Below are 15642 nucleotides of genomic sequence, written 5' to 3'. Positions count from 1 at the left end.
AAGTTCTTCATAACGTAACTCCAATACGTATAATTCTTTCCATCCAAACGAGTATTGATTGACTGAAGGGAATCATCCTTTCCAGTCATGTTGATAGTGAATAAATAACCACAATGACAATATAACAATCTGAGAATGAAAGGAGTAACAAACCAGCGGAAGCAATCAATTGAATAACGAAGCAACAGTAATTACAAACCAACAGCAACAATGAATCAATAGTAATAACAAATCAACAGCAGCAACGAATCAACACATCAAAAAAAACGAATCAACAGCAATAACGAATCCGCACCACCGATGACTGCTATAGAGACTTCTAACAACGTATCGAACCTCCGCTCTAATACCATGATAATGTTGTCATATGATTATGATAAAGAGGAATTACAAGGGTTCTCGAAGAAAAGCATAAAGACTACAAAAAGCAAAGCAGATATAAATACTAGCTAGACAGAAACCCTATTGGGCTAAAGACAAAAGGGCCCATAAACAAGCGGGCTAATAATATATTGACTAACTAGAGCAACCTTCGTTCACTGCCCGATGTTGATAGCTACAAATTACACAGTTTGGGCTATAAGGATGAAGGTAGTGCTAAGGATTCACAAAGCTTGGGAAGTAATTGACCTGGGAACCACCACAAATGTTGAGGATAAAAACTTGGCCATGGGTTTGCTATACTAATCAATTCCGGAGAGCTTGATCATTCAAATAGGTGATCAAGATACAACCAAGAAGCTTTGGGATGCAATCAAGGCAAGGCACGTTGGAGCATCATGTGTTCAAGAAGCCGTTTGCAAACTCTCGTGTCAAATTACGATAGGCTCAATATGTTGGACATCGAATCGATAGATGATTATATTGGAAAGTTATCCGGAATAGCATCAAAAGCAGCAACACTAGGAGAAACGATTGAAGAATCCAAGATTGTAAAGAAACTCCTTCAAACCTTACCTCGATCCAATTTCATACATATTGTTGCATCACTTGAACAAGTATTAGATCTCAATGCCATGGGATTTGAAGATGTGGTTAGAAGACTGAAGCCTATGAAGAATGAGTGAATGATGATGATTCTAGAGATAGAAAGCAATCAGAATTGTTGTTCATTAAAAGGGACCAACAAAATCGGAAAAATCAAGATAACAATAAGGGACGATGGAAAGGAACAAATGGCGAAGGAAAGGAATATCAAAACGGAAGGTCTTCTAGTGTCAATGATTCTCGTTCTTCTAATGATACGACGGGAAAAGATAAACAAAAGAAAGATCGTTCCAAAATCATTTGTTATAGATGTGACAAACCAGGACATTTTTCATCTCAATGTCCCGAATGAATCCAAAAATTACAAGAGGCAAATTTCACTGATAACGAAGATAATGATGAAAAAATATTTCTTCATGAAACTGTGTTCTTAAATGAAGAAAAAGTAGTATTGTCGCGATACAAATCACAAGAAAACGATGTGTGGTACCTTGACAACGGGGCAAGTAAGCATATGACGAGAAATTGTTCGTTCTTTTCCGAGCTCGATGAAGGAATAATTGGGCGGGTAAAATTTGGAGACAACTCTTGTGTGAAGGTTAAAGGAAAATGTGCAATTCTCTTTCAAGGAAAGAAAGGATAACAACGATTGATGACGGAGATCTATTACATACCGTTTCTCAAGACTAACATCATTAACCTTGGACAAGCAACAAAAGTCGGATGCAAAATTCGGATGAAAGATAATTATCTAACGATGCATGATGAAAACAATTGTTTTCTTATGAAGGTTAAAAGAAGTCCAAATCGTCTCTATAAGATAAAATTAACAATTGGAATCCCTATTGCCTTCACTCAAAGCTAAGTGAGAATACGTGGAGATGGCATGCAAGACTTGGACACATTAATTTCGAGTCAATGAAATTGATGTCAAAGAAAGGTCTAGTCAAAGGGTTATCACGCTTTAATCATGAGAATCAATTATGTGAATCTTGCTTGGTGGGAAAGCAAATAAGAAAGTCATTCCTGACTATGACGACATACAAAGCAAATCATCCATTAGATCCAGTACATGGTGATTTATGTGGACCAATTACTCCAACTACCATAGGAGGAAACAAGTACATTTTCACATTAACTGATGACTTCTCACGATACATGTGGAATTATCTAATGAAAGAAAAGAGTGAAGCGTTTTCATACTTCAAGAAATTCAAAGCTTTGGCGGAGAATGAAATGGGAAAGACTTTGAAAATTTTTAGAAGAGATCGAGGTGGAGAATTCACATCACTCGAATTTCACAATTTATTTGTCAAAGGTACAAGTTTGAGCTTGATTAAAAGATTCAAGATGGAAATGTCAAAGAACTTTGAGATGTCGGATCTTGGAAGATTAACTTACTACCTTAGCATTGAAGTTAAACATGAAGAATCGGGGATCACTATAAACCAAGAAGCATATGCTCAACGCATTCTAAAAGAAGCCGGTTTACATGACAATCTGACCCACATTCCCATGGACCCTAAATAAATTGTGGAAGGCCAAAGATGAACCCAAAATCGACCCAACACAGTATCGAAAGGCGGTAGGATGCCTTAGATATCTCTTGCAAACAAGACCCGATATGACATACGTGGTTGGAGTCGTTAGCCGATACATGCAAAGTCCAAGAGAATCACATGGCGGTGCAATCAAACATATCCTAAGGTACTTACGAGAAACAACGGGATACGGAATCAAGTACGAGAGAATTAGACAAAACCGACTCATTGGTTATAATGATAGTAGTCACAATGTTGACCTGGATGACGGAAAAAGCACAACCGGTCACATTTTCTACTACGGGTCATCTCCGATAACATGATGTTCGCAAACCAAGATACCATTACTTTATCATCTTGCGAGGCAGAGTTCATGGCGGCCACAGCGACCGCATGTCAAGCAATATGGCTTCAAGATTTGCTCGGAGAAATCATGAACAAAGTGTAAGAGAAAGTGGTTTTAAGAGTTGATAACAAGTCGGCTATCAAACTAACAAAGAATCTCGTTTTTCATGGAAGGAGTAAACACATTCACATGAGGTTTCACTTCATTCGTAATTGTGTTGAAAACGAACAAGTAGAGGTGGAGTACATTCCCGGTGAATAAAAAAAGGTAGACATTCTTACTAAACCACTAGCTCGAACCAAGTTCAAGGAAATGTGGAGCTTGATCAGAATCGAAGATGTCTCTAGAAGGACTTAGAGATTCAGGAGTGATTGTTGGAATCCTAAGTCAAGTAGGACTTGGAGACCAAGTAAGAATGGGATTTTAAGCAAGTCGGTTTTAGAGTCCTAATCTTGTTCTACAAGTTGGTAGAATGTAGGTCTATATATACATTGTTTTTAGATCGAGTTATGATCATTGAGAGACAATGTAAACATTGTGAGTTTTGAGTGATTTTCTCATAATAATCAAAGAGTTATTTTGGTTAATTGTGTTAACATATTCTAAACTTAAAGCTTAGTAGCATAGCTTCCATAAGACCGATCGGAATGGGATAACCACACACCACATTAATCCTTATATTGAATATATTACCCTCATGAAGAGTGACTTCATCCATACATCTTCTAACTTCCGCTATTGAAAAAGAGTCTAGAGCATCTAAGTTTCACTCCATCTATTAACATAATTCGAAGAATGGAAGTCATGTAGAAAGTCAAGAAATTGTTGCAAAAGTTCAAATATCGTTACCGAGACAGTAGACCAATTCCAATACCAATTCCACTAAGAGCCTGTTTGATTTGATGCTTACCTGGTCCGGTCAGACGTTTTTGTCTGACTCGGTCTGATCAAATACAATCCAGACTGTTTGATTTGTATCTGAACCGATCCATATTTCTAACTCGGTCCATAAATAATGGTTGATTCGGTCCACCAAAAAATACAGCTGACTGAGAAAAATCTCTTGTTTGCCCTTATCCCAAATCATGCGTGCTCTTTAACACATCTTCTATTTCATCGCTAATGTCATGAACGAATGAAATTCTTAAGCTTCATTGCTTCCTCCTCAACTGTCGGCCTCATCCTCCATCGTAATCGATGTCGTCAACCTCATCCTCCGGCGTCTCTCCCCTTCATTGTTAGTTTCGTCTCTCGTCTCCACTTTATCTTTGCAAAACGATTTCCATATCGATTGTTCAAAGACCTAATTGTTGATTAGTATTGTTCCTCTCACTAAAGCCCTAGTTGTTGCATAAGGTAAGAAACTTTTCCATTTGAATTCCCAATCAGTGATCACTGTCATCGGTTCTTAGGTTTTTGATATATGTTTTCAGTGTTCTGGATCGTTTTCCTGCTTCAAGTTGCTTAATATTTCAATTATGATTATTATTTTTTACGGTTGTTGCTTATTAATTAATGTTCTAATGTTGAATCAGCTACAAGAACACAAATCATTGATTTCTTATGAGTTGGATTTAAGGGGATCTAACTAGTAATGTGGAGAAACTGATTATGATCTTATAAGACAATATAGTCTTGTGAGTTCTAATGAACAGCTTGATTATGATCCTAAATGGTATTTGTATTTCTCAATTCCTAGAGGGACAAAAATTATTCTTCCATGGGAGCTCCTACAACCAATTTAAAGGATCTTCACATGAATCCAAATGATTTGAAAGATGCAGCATCTACAACAGTTTCATGTTTGTATGCTAGAGCTTCACATGATTTTGATAATAGTGTTTGATCTTGTTGTAAGGATAGAACTCTACAATGTGCAAGTAATAAAACTATATCTATAATTTGTCAAGTTAAACGTGAAGATGCAAGAACTCAGGTATGTAATTTAATTTTTTGTTTGTTATGAGATTGCATTCTGTTTTATTTTTGATTCATGGAACTTGGAACTTGGAAGGTGTTTGCTCTTATGAATGTATTTGTTCTATTTTGGAATATTCTATTCAAATTAGGACTAAGAGATGACAATGTTTTGCTTATTATAAAAAAAATATCCTAAATGTAGTATTTATAAAAAAAATGTTATAAATTAAATGGTAAATCATAAAGGAATTATTATAAAAAAATGTTGTATGAGGGTAATATAGTCATTTTGCACGATCAGTCAGAAGCAATATCAAACAACAAGTTTCAGTCAGAAGCTAACCCAGTCAGAACTTCTAACTCAGTCGGCTTCTAACCCAGTCAACAACTATCAAACCCTAAGTATCATTCTATCTCTGATTAATTAAGCAATCTATATCAGTTTCTAACGTGAACAATCTAGGAAAATGGACCATTAAAGGGTTATCAAGAATATACATAAAATATAACATTTCCATCGATCCAAAAACACATATACATAAAACATAACATTCCCATAGATCCAAAAACACGTCTCATTAAATCCAAAAATCTAGCGAATAATTGATCATACTTATGATTTTTTTCTCGATTCCAAACAAAATCTTGAAATGAATGAATTGTTTAATATATCGGGTGACCTAAGAAATCATAATTATAATGATGATAACATTCAAGCCGTTGCGTTTTTCTTCTCAACAAGTTTCTCAATAAGGTCAGCAGCTTCCTGAACCGTAGTTATGTTTTGGGAATTCTCCTCTTCAACACTGATGCCAAATTCTTCTTCTAATGTCATCACTATTTCAACCTACATTTATCCAAATATTCATGGTCCCATTTAGATCACGTTCTTATAATAGGTAACCTAGTAATAAAAACATAAACTTATATACATAGTCTTGGATTGCAATCCGATTATATATTTTGTAATCTAGTCATAATTTTTGTGCATCTTGTTCATGCAAAACACAAATCAAGAACAAATATATAAAATTTTATCTAAGCGTATTATATTGTCTTATTAGTTATTACAAAGCATTAACATTATAGCCATTAGCTATAACAGTAGGCGTAAGTTATGAAAATGGTCCTTGTGGTTTGAGAAATTTGCTTTTCAGTCCAATGTAAAAATTGATTTTCTTGCAAGGATTGTTCTTATTGTTTTATTTTCTTGCAAATTAAGAAACTAGCAGCCAAATTGATCATATTTATATATAATAAATAAATAAATAAATAAATAAACCTAATAGCTGAGGTCAGATTTAATGACCAAGAAATGATAATTGCAAGAAAATAAAACCACAAAGATTGTCCTGGAAATCAAAACTTGGACAAAATCCAACTTTCACCAAACCGTATCTAATAATAATCGGAACAATAACACGTTGTTTTGAAGAGTTTGGTCATAAAGTTGGTTAGTAGAAATAATAAATTTAAGCAATGACGAAAATATACCGTATCAAGGGAATCGGCACCAAGGGCTGAGAATTTAGAGTCGGGTTCAACCACAGAGTCTGCTGACAAAGCCAATTGCGTCTTAACAATTTCACAAACTTTGGTCACTGTCTCTGGCTTTGCCTATATATTATCAAATTGTATGATTTACCAATATCAATATTAATTATTTAATAGTCCGATATAAACATAATCACCTGCATATATATTTGATTTTTGATAAACAAAATAGGAAAGAGAATTACTTACTGCACAAGAGATTTGAAAACGGGATGCTCTCAGTCTCAAGCAAGGGACACCACTTGTGACCCGACCCAATGAGACTAACTTGTGTATCGAAGGTTTGGCTATTATCTATGAGAAGCAACAAATTAAATTAATGTGAGTAGGTTACAATTAAGTGTTCATTTCAGCTTATTTATGTATCTATAATAAATGAGCGATTTGATCAGCCATATTTACTTAATATGGGTCGTTGGTAATATTATTAAAAATGGTCAAAATGTACCATGTTGATAAAAAAGTTATTGAAGTACATCCTTAATCACTAAATTAAAATATATATTATTGCACTAATATAGTTTTATAATCATATTTAACAAAATAGTTATATATGATGACAAAAAATCAACTCAATGACTCAATCCAATGCAATGCATGCGTCTTAAATTTTAAATCTTTGCATCCATTGCTGAAATCACCAATTTTACATTCTCTATTTACAATTTTACATACAGGCATAAATACATATGACTACAGACATATACATCTTATCTTATTTACATAATAAACTTGAGAACATTAATAGAAGGCGCAACTCAGAATTAAGATTAGGATTTATATATAGGCGGCTAAATAAACATTAGTAGTGAATAATAAAGGGTTATATATAATCGTTTCTTTTATTGAGTTCTATTATATACGTGTTCAAATAATTCTTTTTAAATCAATTTAGCACACACCTTGACATTTTTAGCCAATATTGTGTAGCCCAATATCTTTATTCCTCAAGAACCTACCAATCTAATTACCATTTTGTAATGCTTCAAGCCAAAATTAAGTAAGCATATATAATTAGCACAATAACCTCTAACCATATTATAAATTGAATTGATGATATTACACATTAATGTACTACTTTTTACAGGCTTTCGGAATATTGAATCACCTACATCAATACCATAATGGTGAATAAACTAAAACATGGAACTTTGGTATTTTAGAAAGTAGAAATGGGAAGAAGAAGTCAAAGAGTTGACCTGATTGGTGTGCATGGAAGAAGTCGTGAACTTAACACAAGTGATCGGAACAGCAGCCATTGCGAGGTGAATGGGAGTTTTCGTTGGTTTTTTTGTGTGGGGATTATGAGATTATGAGATTAGGGTGTGCGTTAGAAAGGACTGGTCGACTTTACGACGTCGTAATGGACAGTCAAGTGAGTTAATGGATATCGTTTTGAGGTACGAGTGGCGTGAATTAACCCACACGGGGTGCACCCTATCCAATCCAGATACAGAATCTACTTTACCAGCTGGCTGACGTGGCGGATCACTTTGGTGAGTCATGGATGATGACTCACGAGTCACGTGCTCGTTTTGAAAACAAAAAATATTTGAAAATAAAATATGTGGCTTCGCCCGGGTTCGAACCGGAGACCTTCAGTGTGTTAGACTGACGTGATAACCAACTACACCACGAAACCATTTTTATCATAATCTTTATTTTTATTTTAAATACATTGTAATCAAAATGAAAAGTTTTTATTTTTTTATTATTTATTAAATTATAAAAGAATAATATACAGAGTTTAAATTATATAACATTTTATTGTTTTATTGAATAAGTTTACATGTTAAACTTTCTATCACCCGTAGGGTTGGTTTTAATAGAAAAATTTTGGGTTGAATTATATAAAAGTCCATGAAGGATTATACTGAAAAATCAAGAAACTGTGGTAATTTTCATACAATTTGTCATACAAAAGTTTATAAAACCTTAGCAAAAAAGGAGAAAATACATTAATGACCTCGTCTCTTACAGATAATGTTTATATATTGTGTAGAGTTTCGGACTTAAAGTGGAACATACGTGTAGATTGAAAAATAGATTTAGGAGTGTGTGAATTAATAGTAAAAAAGTCTTTTTATATATATTAACAACTTACAACTAGTAAACTACAAAATGTTACAATCCAATAACGATTAAGAATCACAAGAAACAAAAATAGACAAATATAAAAATAACATACAACCAAATTTTGATTATTTTAGTATAGGGATAAACATAAAACAGAAACAAAAATGTATTAGTTAAACAAATGATGAGTTGCTTTAACTCTTTCCATAACAATAGTTTAGGAAGACATAATTGTGTGTAGAAGGCTAGAAGCAATGTATTTTGAGACAATCTTCATTAGAAATATTGTATATTCAACATAAATGATCAAGAGTTAAAGCAGGGAAATCTCCCAACATTCTTCATGTTGCTGTTTGCTACACCTATCGGGGTGTTAAATACTTTGCAAGGCATCAAGAGAAAATTCATATGGGAAGGGGCTGGGGACGGAAAAAAAAATACATTAGGTTTCGTGGGACAAAATTATTGCTCCAAAGAATATGGGAGGTTTGGGTGTGGGATTGATTAGGGCTCTTAATATTTCCCTATTAACCAAGTGGTGGCGGCGTTTGAGAACAAATCCGACAGCAAATTGGGTATGTGTTATTAAAGGAATCCATAACCTTTGTATTAGGCCCTCTAATATTATATCTAACAAATCTATTTCTGGTGTATGGAACAAGATTGCAAGTATTCAACATGACTTGACTAATATGGGAGAATTAGTATGGAGTGTGTGATTACGAAGCATGTTGGGAGAGGAGACGACACTATATTCTGGGTGGACCACTGGATGGGCGATGAACCTCTAAAATATGCATTTCCAAGGTTGTATCAACTAGAAAAGAAAAGGAGATGCCTGATTGAAGATAGAATTCAGTTTGGTGGTCCCTCGTGGGATTGGATCTCGCGACCATCCTCTGAAATCAACTTTGAAGAATTACACAATACTTTGGCATTGCTTGAGTCCTTTCAACCACGAACCTTAAATGACGGATGGAAATGTGGTATCACAGATGATGGTGAATTTCAGGTAGCTGGCCTCGGGAGAGAAATTGATAAACCTACAAACCAGATAATAGTGGATCGGGTGGAATGGATCTGTGAGGTTCCTATCAAAGTTATAGGCTTTATTTGGAGAGCAATGCAGATGTGTATCCCATCGCTATGTGCCCTTAAGATTAGAGGCATGTACATGGACTCGGTGTTGTGCAGTTATTGTCTAATAGATGAGGGGGATTCAGACCATATTTTGCTTTCATGCCCGTTAACTAAAACAGTCTGGACATGGATCCTTAAGTGGTTGCACTTGGGAAGGATAAGGATCGAAAAAACAACTTAATTACTATTTGTTATGGGGCGTTATGGTGGATTGAAAGACAAGGTGCGACAGAGTTCTCAAAAATATACGAGCTTCTCCAACAAAGTGGCTAATACTATTAAGTCTCAGGTGTTTGTTTGGATCAAACATAGACGTCTGAAATGTTGTTATAAATAGATTGATTGGTCAATTTCTCCTTTATTATGTATGTAAGCATTTTGTACTTACAGTCCTGTTTCTTCCTCTACCGTCTAGTGACTTGCTAGGCGGTCGGTGGCGGGGGTTTATTAATATATTTGTTGGTTCCAAAAAAAAATTATAAATTTCTAACATGAAGTCTTAAATATTAATGATAAACATTAATTTTTTTATCCAAAATTTGGACTTGTCTTGTATTTTTGTATGTCGATGATTACAGCATATTCGTTGGTTCTTGTATTTTTGTATGTCGATCATATTATCCACAACTACTATTGCTTTCCAAAGATGAGAACTAGAGCATTTAGTTATAAAATACAAATACAATTTTATTGAATTAAAAATATCAACCATTATATTATACTATATATTAAAAATATCAACCATTATATTATACTATATATTAAAACAAAAGTCCTTATAAATATACAAAATACAAATACAATTTTATTGAATTAAAATATTAATCATTATATTATACTATATATTAAAACAAAAGTGTAATTTCACGTTTTCATATTTTGGCCACGTATATTTTCTAGTTCATAATTTAGCCACAAAAATTCATTTTTTGACATATTTAGTCCCTAGACTATAGTTTTGTGGTTTCACACTTTGGCCACAAAAGTTTCTTTTGTTGATAAAACTGACTCTTACACTTTCGTATGTTGGCACTTTCCACCCATACTTTGTAGAATGTCACTTTCGACACATTTATTTTGTAAAATATCACTTTTATCTAGATCTGACAAACGTGTCGTGTCGTGTCGTCTCGGGTTCGTAACGTGTCGTGTCAAGATATTAAACGGGTTGAGAGGGTTTGACCCTAACCTAACCCCGTTTAATTATTGTGTCTTGTTATGTCAACATGTTTATTTTCGTGTCGATTCTATGTCGAGTTTCAGGTTAAGGTTTAAACCTATGTTGTGTGATGTTAGGTTGAAACGTTTTAAATGTTGAAAAGTAAGAAACAGGGAGGAAAAATGAAAAAGTGAAATGCTAAAGTTGGGAGGTGGAATGAAAAAAAATCAGAGTAAGTTTAGAAAACAAAATGAACGAATTAGATTTAGGGAGCAAATAAAATAGACAGTGAGGAGGAGTAAAATTAAGTCACTTTGAAAGTTTGAATTTTACTTTTAATTATTGAGTTTGTATCACTACAAGTCTATAATATTTAAAATATTTATAAAAATATGAAATTTATAACAAATTATATATAATTAAACGGGTCATGTTCGAGTTGAAAGTTTTGACCATAACCCTAGTTGTTTGATTATCATGTTGTGTCGTGTCAACCCGTTTACATAAATGTGTCTAAATCTCTTACCCAATCCCGCTAATTTCATATCAAGTTCATGTCATGTCATGTCAGGTTTTTTCATGTCTACTTTTATCCCCTCAAATTTGAACATTGACATTTTTAACTCCGTAAACTTTCATATATTTCCATGTTTGAAGGTTTTGTCCATAGACTTTCGTTTGCGGCAAGTTTGCTCTCCCTACAGATAAATAAATAACATGTAACAAAATTTACATAATACCATTAGATAACAAGCGCACCATAACATAAAATCTTTTAATTTGGATCAACATTTTAAACAATACCTTGTATGCGTCTCCTGCGGAGTGGGGAATGGATAATTTTTAGTTTTTATTATTTTTCAAAAATATTAATAAAATAAATTATAATAAATGACATTGCTAAATTATAAATCTATTTTTATTAAGATACATGATAATATCACGATGAATAATAATTTCGAAAAGTAAGAAAAGGCGAAAAAGAGTTTTAAATAAAAGAAATATGAAAAAGGAAAAAAAAACTTCTAAAGTTACAAAATGAAATGAAAACAAAAAACTAAAATAACGAGTAGAATATGATTGAGTAATTAAATATGATTTGATTAATAATAAAAAAAAAGTTCGAAATATAATAAGGCTTTACTTAAATACATATATGACTGACCTTTGGCTCCTCCGAGTCTCTGACCATTACATTATCCATTTAGCTGTTTTAGCATAAAAAAACAAAAACAAAATACAATTTATAAATCAATTAATTTATTTATATGGATTTATTGTTGTAACCTTGTAGGCTCATAGCAAGAATCAACGTTGATTCGAATTCGAAATGTGACAGCCCAAAAGTATAAACCCTGGCAAGAAACCAACAAACCGTGAAAAACCCTTGGAATGCGCACTAACATTCTCAGGCTTCCAGTTTCATTCACAGAGGTGTAGCATAGCTATCTGCAAGGAGCAACACTACGCACAATCGCGATTGTGCTAATGGATGATTCGCTGCAATCTGTGATCCCGATGTTCCTCTACTCGTCTTCGTCATCTTCGAAGAATCTCATCGAATTTGAGCATTTGATTGCCAAACGACGGAATTCGTCTTCGTCTTTGTCGCCTCCGAGTGAGTTAGGTATGGAGATGTTTTCGCCTGCTTATTACGCAGCGTGTAGCATAGGCGGCATTTTTAGCTGTGGACTTACTCACATGGCGGTCACTCCGCTCGATCTTATCAAATGCAATATGCAGGTCGGTTTCTATCTCAATCTCTTGTCCATATGAATGTTTAGTGTATGAGTAGAAACTATTAGTTGAATCTATGAATGTGATGATTTCAAAAATCTTATTCGAAGGTGCCTTTTACATTGCTCAATACGATCATAATCTGATTTAGAATAGTAGACACGTATATGCGTCGTCGATACGCATCAATTTAGCTAATCACTTGTGAGGTTTATGATTTGTTATTAGGTTTTGTTTTTCATTTCGCCATGCCTTATACGAAATTCTGATCTGCTAGTGGAATGTATATTTAATAATTAACACATTCCAGCTTTATATATTGAGTTTGATAGGCGCATTACAGCAAATATTATAAACAAAGTTTTAGAGTATTTAAATATAGCTCTTGATAACCTCGATAAGCCATTCTTTAATGGCAAGATCAGAAAGCTACAGGCACTTACAGGATACTAAAACAAGAAGATGAAATAGTAACAGGACATCAGAATCTCACTTAGGTCGTTATCAATTCAGTTTTGTATCCTGAAATTGCATACATATAACATATATCCAAATGTTCAGATTAACCCTGCAAAATTCAAGAGCATATCTTCTGGTTTTGGAACATTACTGAAGGAGCAAGGAATCAAAGGGTTTTTTACAGGCTGGGTGCCAACATTGCTAGGTTACAGTGTACAAGGTGCTTGCAAATTTGGGTTTTATGAGTTCTTCAAGAAAGCCTACTCAGACATTTCTGGTCCAGAAAATGCAGCCAAGTATAAAACTTTGATCTACCTCGCTGGTTCTGCTTCTGCAGAACTTATTGCCGATATTGCCCTTTGCCCTTTTGAAGCAGTTAAGGTTCGTGTCCAAACAAATCCAGGATTTGCCAAGGGTTTCTCAGATGGCTTCCCAAAGTTCATCAATGCTGAAGGCACTGCAGGGTAGGAGCATATCATAAACATAAACTGTAACCAATTTTAGACCAATTAACTCTCTCTATTTAACCTTTTTTATTTTATTTTCTGCAAATTCTTCAACAGGTTGTACAAGGGGTTGGTACCTCTTTGGGGGCGACAAATTCCATGTAAGTTGATAAAATATTATAGAATTCATGATCCAAGGAGAATGGACTGACAATTGACAGTGGCAAAAATGTAAATATGTTCAGATACAATGATGAAGTTTGCATCATTTGAGACAATTGTAGAGATGATATACAAGCATGCAATTCCCATACCCAAAGATCAATGTAGCAAAAGCTTGCAGCTTGGAGTAAGCTTTGTTGGTGGTTATGTTGCTGGTGTATTCTGTGCTATTATTTCTCACCCTGCTGATAATTTGGTTTCTTTCCTTAATAACTCACAAGGAGCTACTGTTGGCAATGTGAGTCATCATTTATATATCCTTGTACAATATTTAAAAAAAAACATTTATTTTTAGACACATGATTTATTAAAACTTTGGTGCAGGCTGTAAAGGAGATAGGGTTGTTTGGTCTTTTCACACGTGGTCTTCCTCTTCGTATTCTAATGATTGGAACTCTTACTGGAGCACAATGGGGCATCTATGATGCTTTCAAAGTTCTTGTTGGCCTGTAAATTTCTTCTAACCTTAGACTATATTAGTAAAATTTTCTTCTTTATTTCCAATAGGAATATTAGAATATACAATATACATTGTATTTAAAAAGAATTTTTTTTTTTTCTTTGTAGGCCTACTACAGGTGGTGCTCCTCCTATACGAAAGAAAACCACCAGACAAACTGACAAAATTGAGTGATTCTATATTTTCAACGAATTTTGATGGATATATAGCATTAGTAGTCATTTAGGGATTTTTTTTTCTTTCCTATTCAAGGTTTTTGGTCAAACCTTTTTGTACAGGGTGTATTCTGATCCTCCCTTCATCTTGGCCATCATCTAATGAGGTGTCCAACTAATCGGGTAAACAAATTTTTCTGAGGTGTTCTGGTTTCCTGATTTGTCAAAGCTATATGGTTTTCTTCTTGACACAATGAATGAATTCGATATAGAATCAAATATACTAACATCATATGATAACATGTTTCTAACCTATTCTATACATAAGCAAATCCTAGATTCAAGTTAATCTCACTCAATAATTGTCGTTGAACTCGGTTTTCATGATTATTGTTCTGATTTTCAAGATATAAATCCATAAATCACAAAACTAAACATCTACAACAAGTACTTGAACTTTATTATATGATTTGCAACAATGATCCTCCGATTCAACATAAATTGTAGCGTTTCTCAAATACCAACCAATAACATGAAAACTAACAATTACCTCGAATTATCCCTAACCGTCGATCATATTTGCACCACTTCTTAGACAACTTTTAAGTTGAATGAGATGGAATGTCAAGTTGGCATTCAATGAATGTGCATTGAACTATTGAATGGGAAAAGAAAATGCCACATTCTGAATTATTTTATATAAATGGTAGTCCACAAAGCTATTTAGAGTTCAATGGACTATAAATGTTACATGAAATGTATGAAAAATAAAACGAACGTGACAATTCATTATTATTATTATTATTATTATTATTATTATTATTATTATTATTTTGAAAGAGTAATAGTTCATTAATCTTAAAGAAAAATAAAGATGAAAAATGATCAATAATCTTATTTTCCCTTCTCTCAACTCCGTTCCATTAAAAAATTGGGAAACACTTTTTCTCATGTATTTCCACTTCCTTTCACTTTTCTTCGTAAAAAAGACTCGGGTACACAGTTTTAAGCAGTGTTGCAAAACTCGGCCTATTCGGCCGAGTACTCGGAAACGGCCCTCCACCGAGGCGAGTATGTCAACTCGATCAAAAAACTCGGATTTAGTCAAAATCGACCAAAAATCGGTCAAACTCTGTCAAAAATCGGACAAACTCGGTCCAACTCGGGCCTACTCGGTCAAACTCGGTCAAATGGTCAAAATTGTCATAAAAGGAGAAAAAAATCAAGAATTTCAAGATTAATATGTATAATGCACTTAATGATTTATTATTTAACACAAACATATGATTATTACTATATATATATATATATATATATATATATATATATATATATATATATATATATATATATATATATATATATATATATATATATATATCTTAAATTTTTATTAATTATCCACGTAGTGAGACAATTATGTGTATTTCAGTTTTTATG

At 33.6% G+C, this 15642-nt stretch overlaps 2 protein-coding genes and 1 non-coding gene across 3 annotated transcripts; 1 reads left to right on the top strand and 2 right to left on the bottom strand.

Moving 5' to 3' along the window:
- Positions 1–5289: 5289 nt before the first annotated feature.
- On the bottom strand, positions 5290–7708 carry LOC111895423 (acyl carrier protein 4, chloroplastic). The gene is made up of 4 exons (XM_023891503.2): positions 7548–7708; positions 6538–6642; positions 6289–6411; positions 5290–5641 (listed from the first exon to the last, which is right to left on the bottom strand). The coding sequence occupies exons 1-4, from the start codon at positions 7605–7607 to the stop codon at positions 5507–5509; spliced, it is 423 nt and encodes a 140-aa protein (XP_023747271.1). The 5' UTR covers positions 7608–7708; the 3' UTR covers positions 5290–5506.
- Positions 7709–7916: 208 nt separating this feature from the next.
- On the bottom strand, positions 7917–7990 carry TRNAV-AAC (transfer RNA valine (anticodon AAC)). The gene has a single exon. It is a non-coding gene; the product is annotated as a tRNA-Val (tRNA).
- A 3931-nt stretch (positions 7991–11921) lies between these two features.
- On the top strand, positions 11922–14456 carry LOC111895429 (mitochondrial phosphate carrier protein 3, mitochondrial). Its single transcript, XM_023891509.3, has 6 exons — positions 11922–12466; positions 13022–13383; positions 13483–13526; positions 13611–13825; positions 13912–14036; positions 14155–14456. Exons 1-6 carry the CDS (start codon positions 12212–12214, stop codon positions 14219–14221), a joined length of 1068 nt encoding a protein of 355 aa, XP_023747277.1. The 5' UTR covers positions 11922–12211; the 3' UTR covers positions 14222–14456.
- Positions 14457–15642: the final 1186 nt, after the last annotated feature.

Source organism: Lactuca sativa, chromosome 4 (assembly GCF_002870075.4).
Source record: "Lactuca sativa cultivar Salinas chromosome 4, Lsat_Salinas_v11, whole genome shotgun sequence".
Classification (NCBI taxonomy): domain Eukaryota; kingdom Viridiplantae; phylum Streptophyta; class Magnoliopsida; order Asterales; family Asteraceae; genus Lactuca; species Lactuca sativa.
The sequence above is the reverse complement of the archived record's forward strand: the minus strand, read 5'-3'. Positions and strand labels throughout refer to the sequence as shown.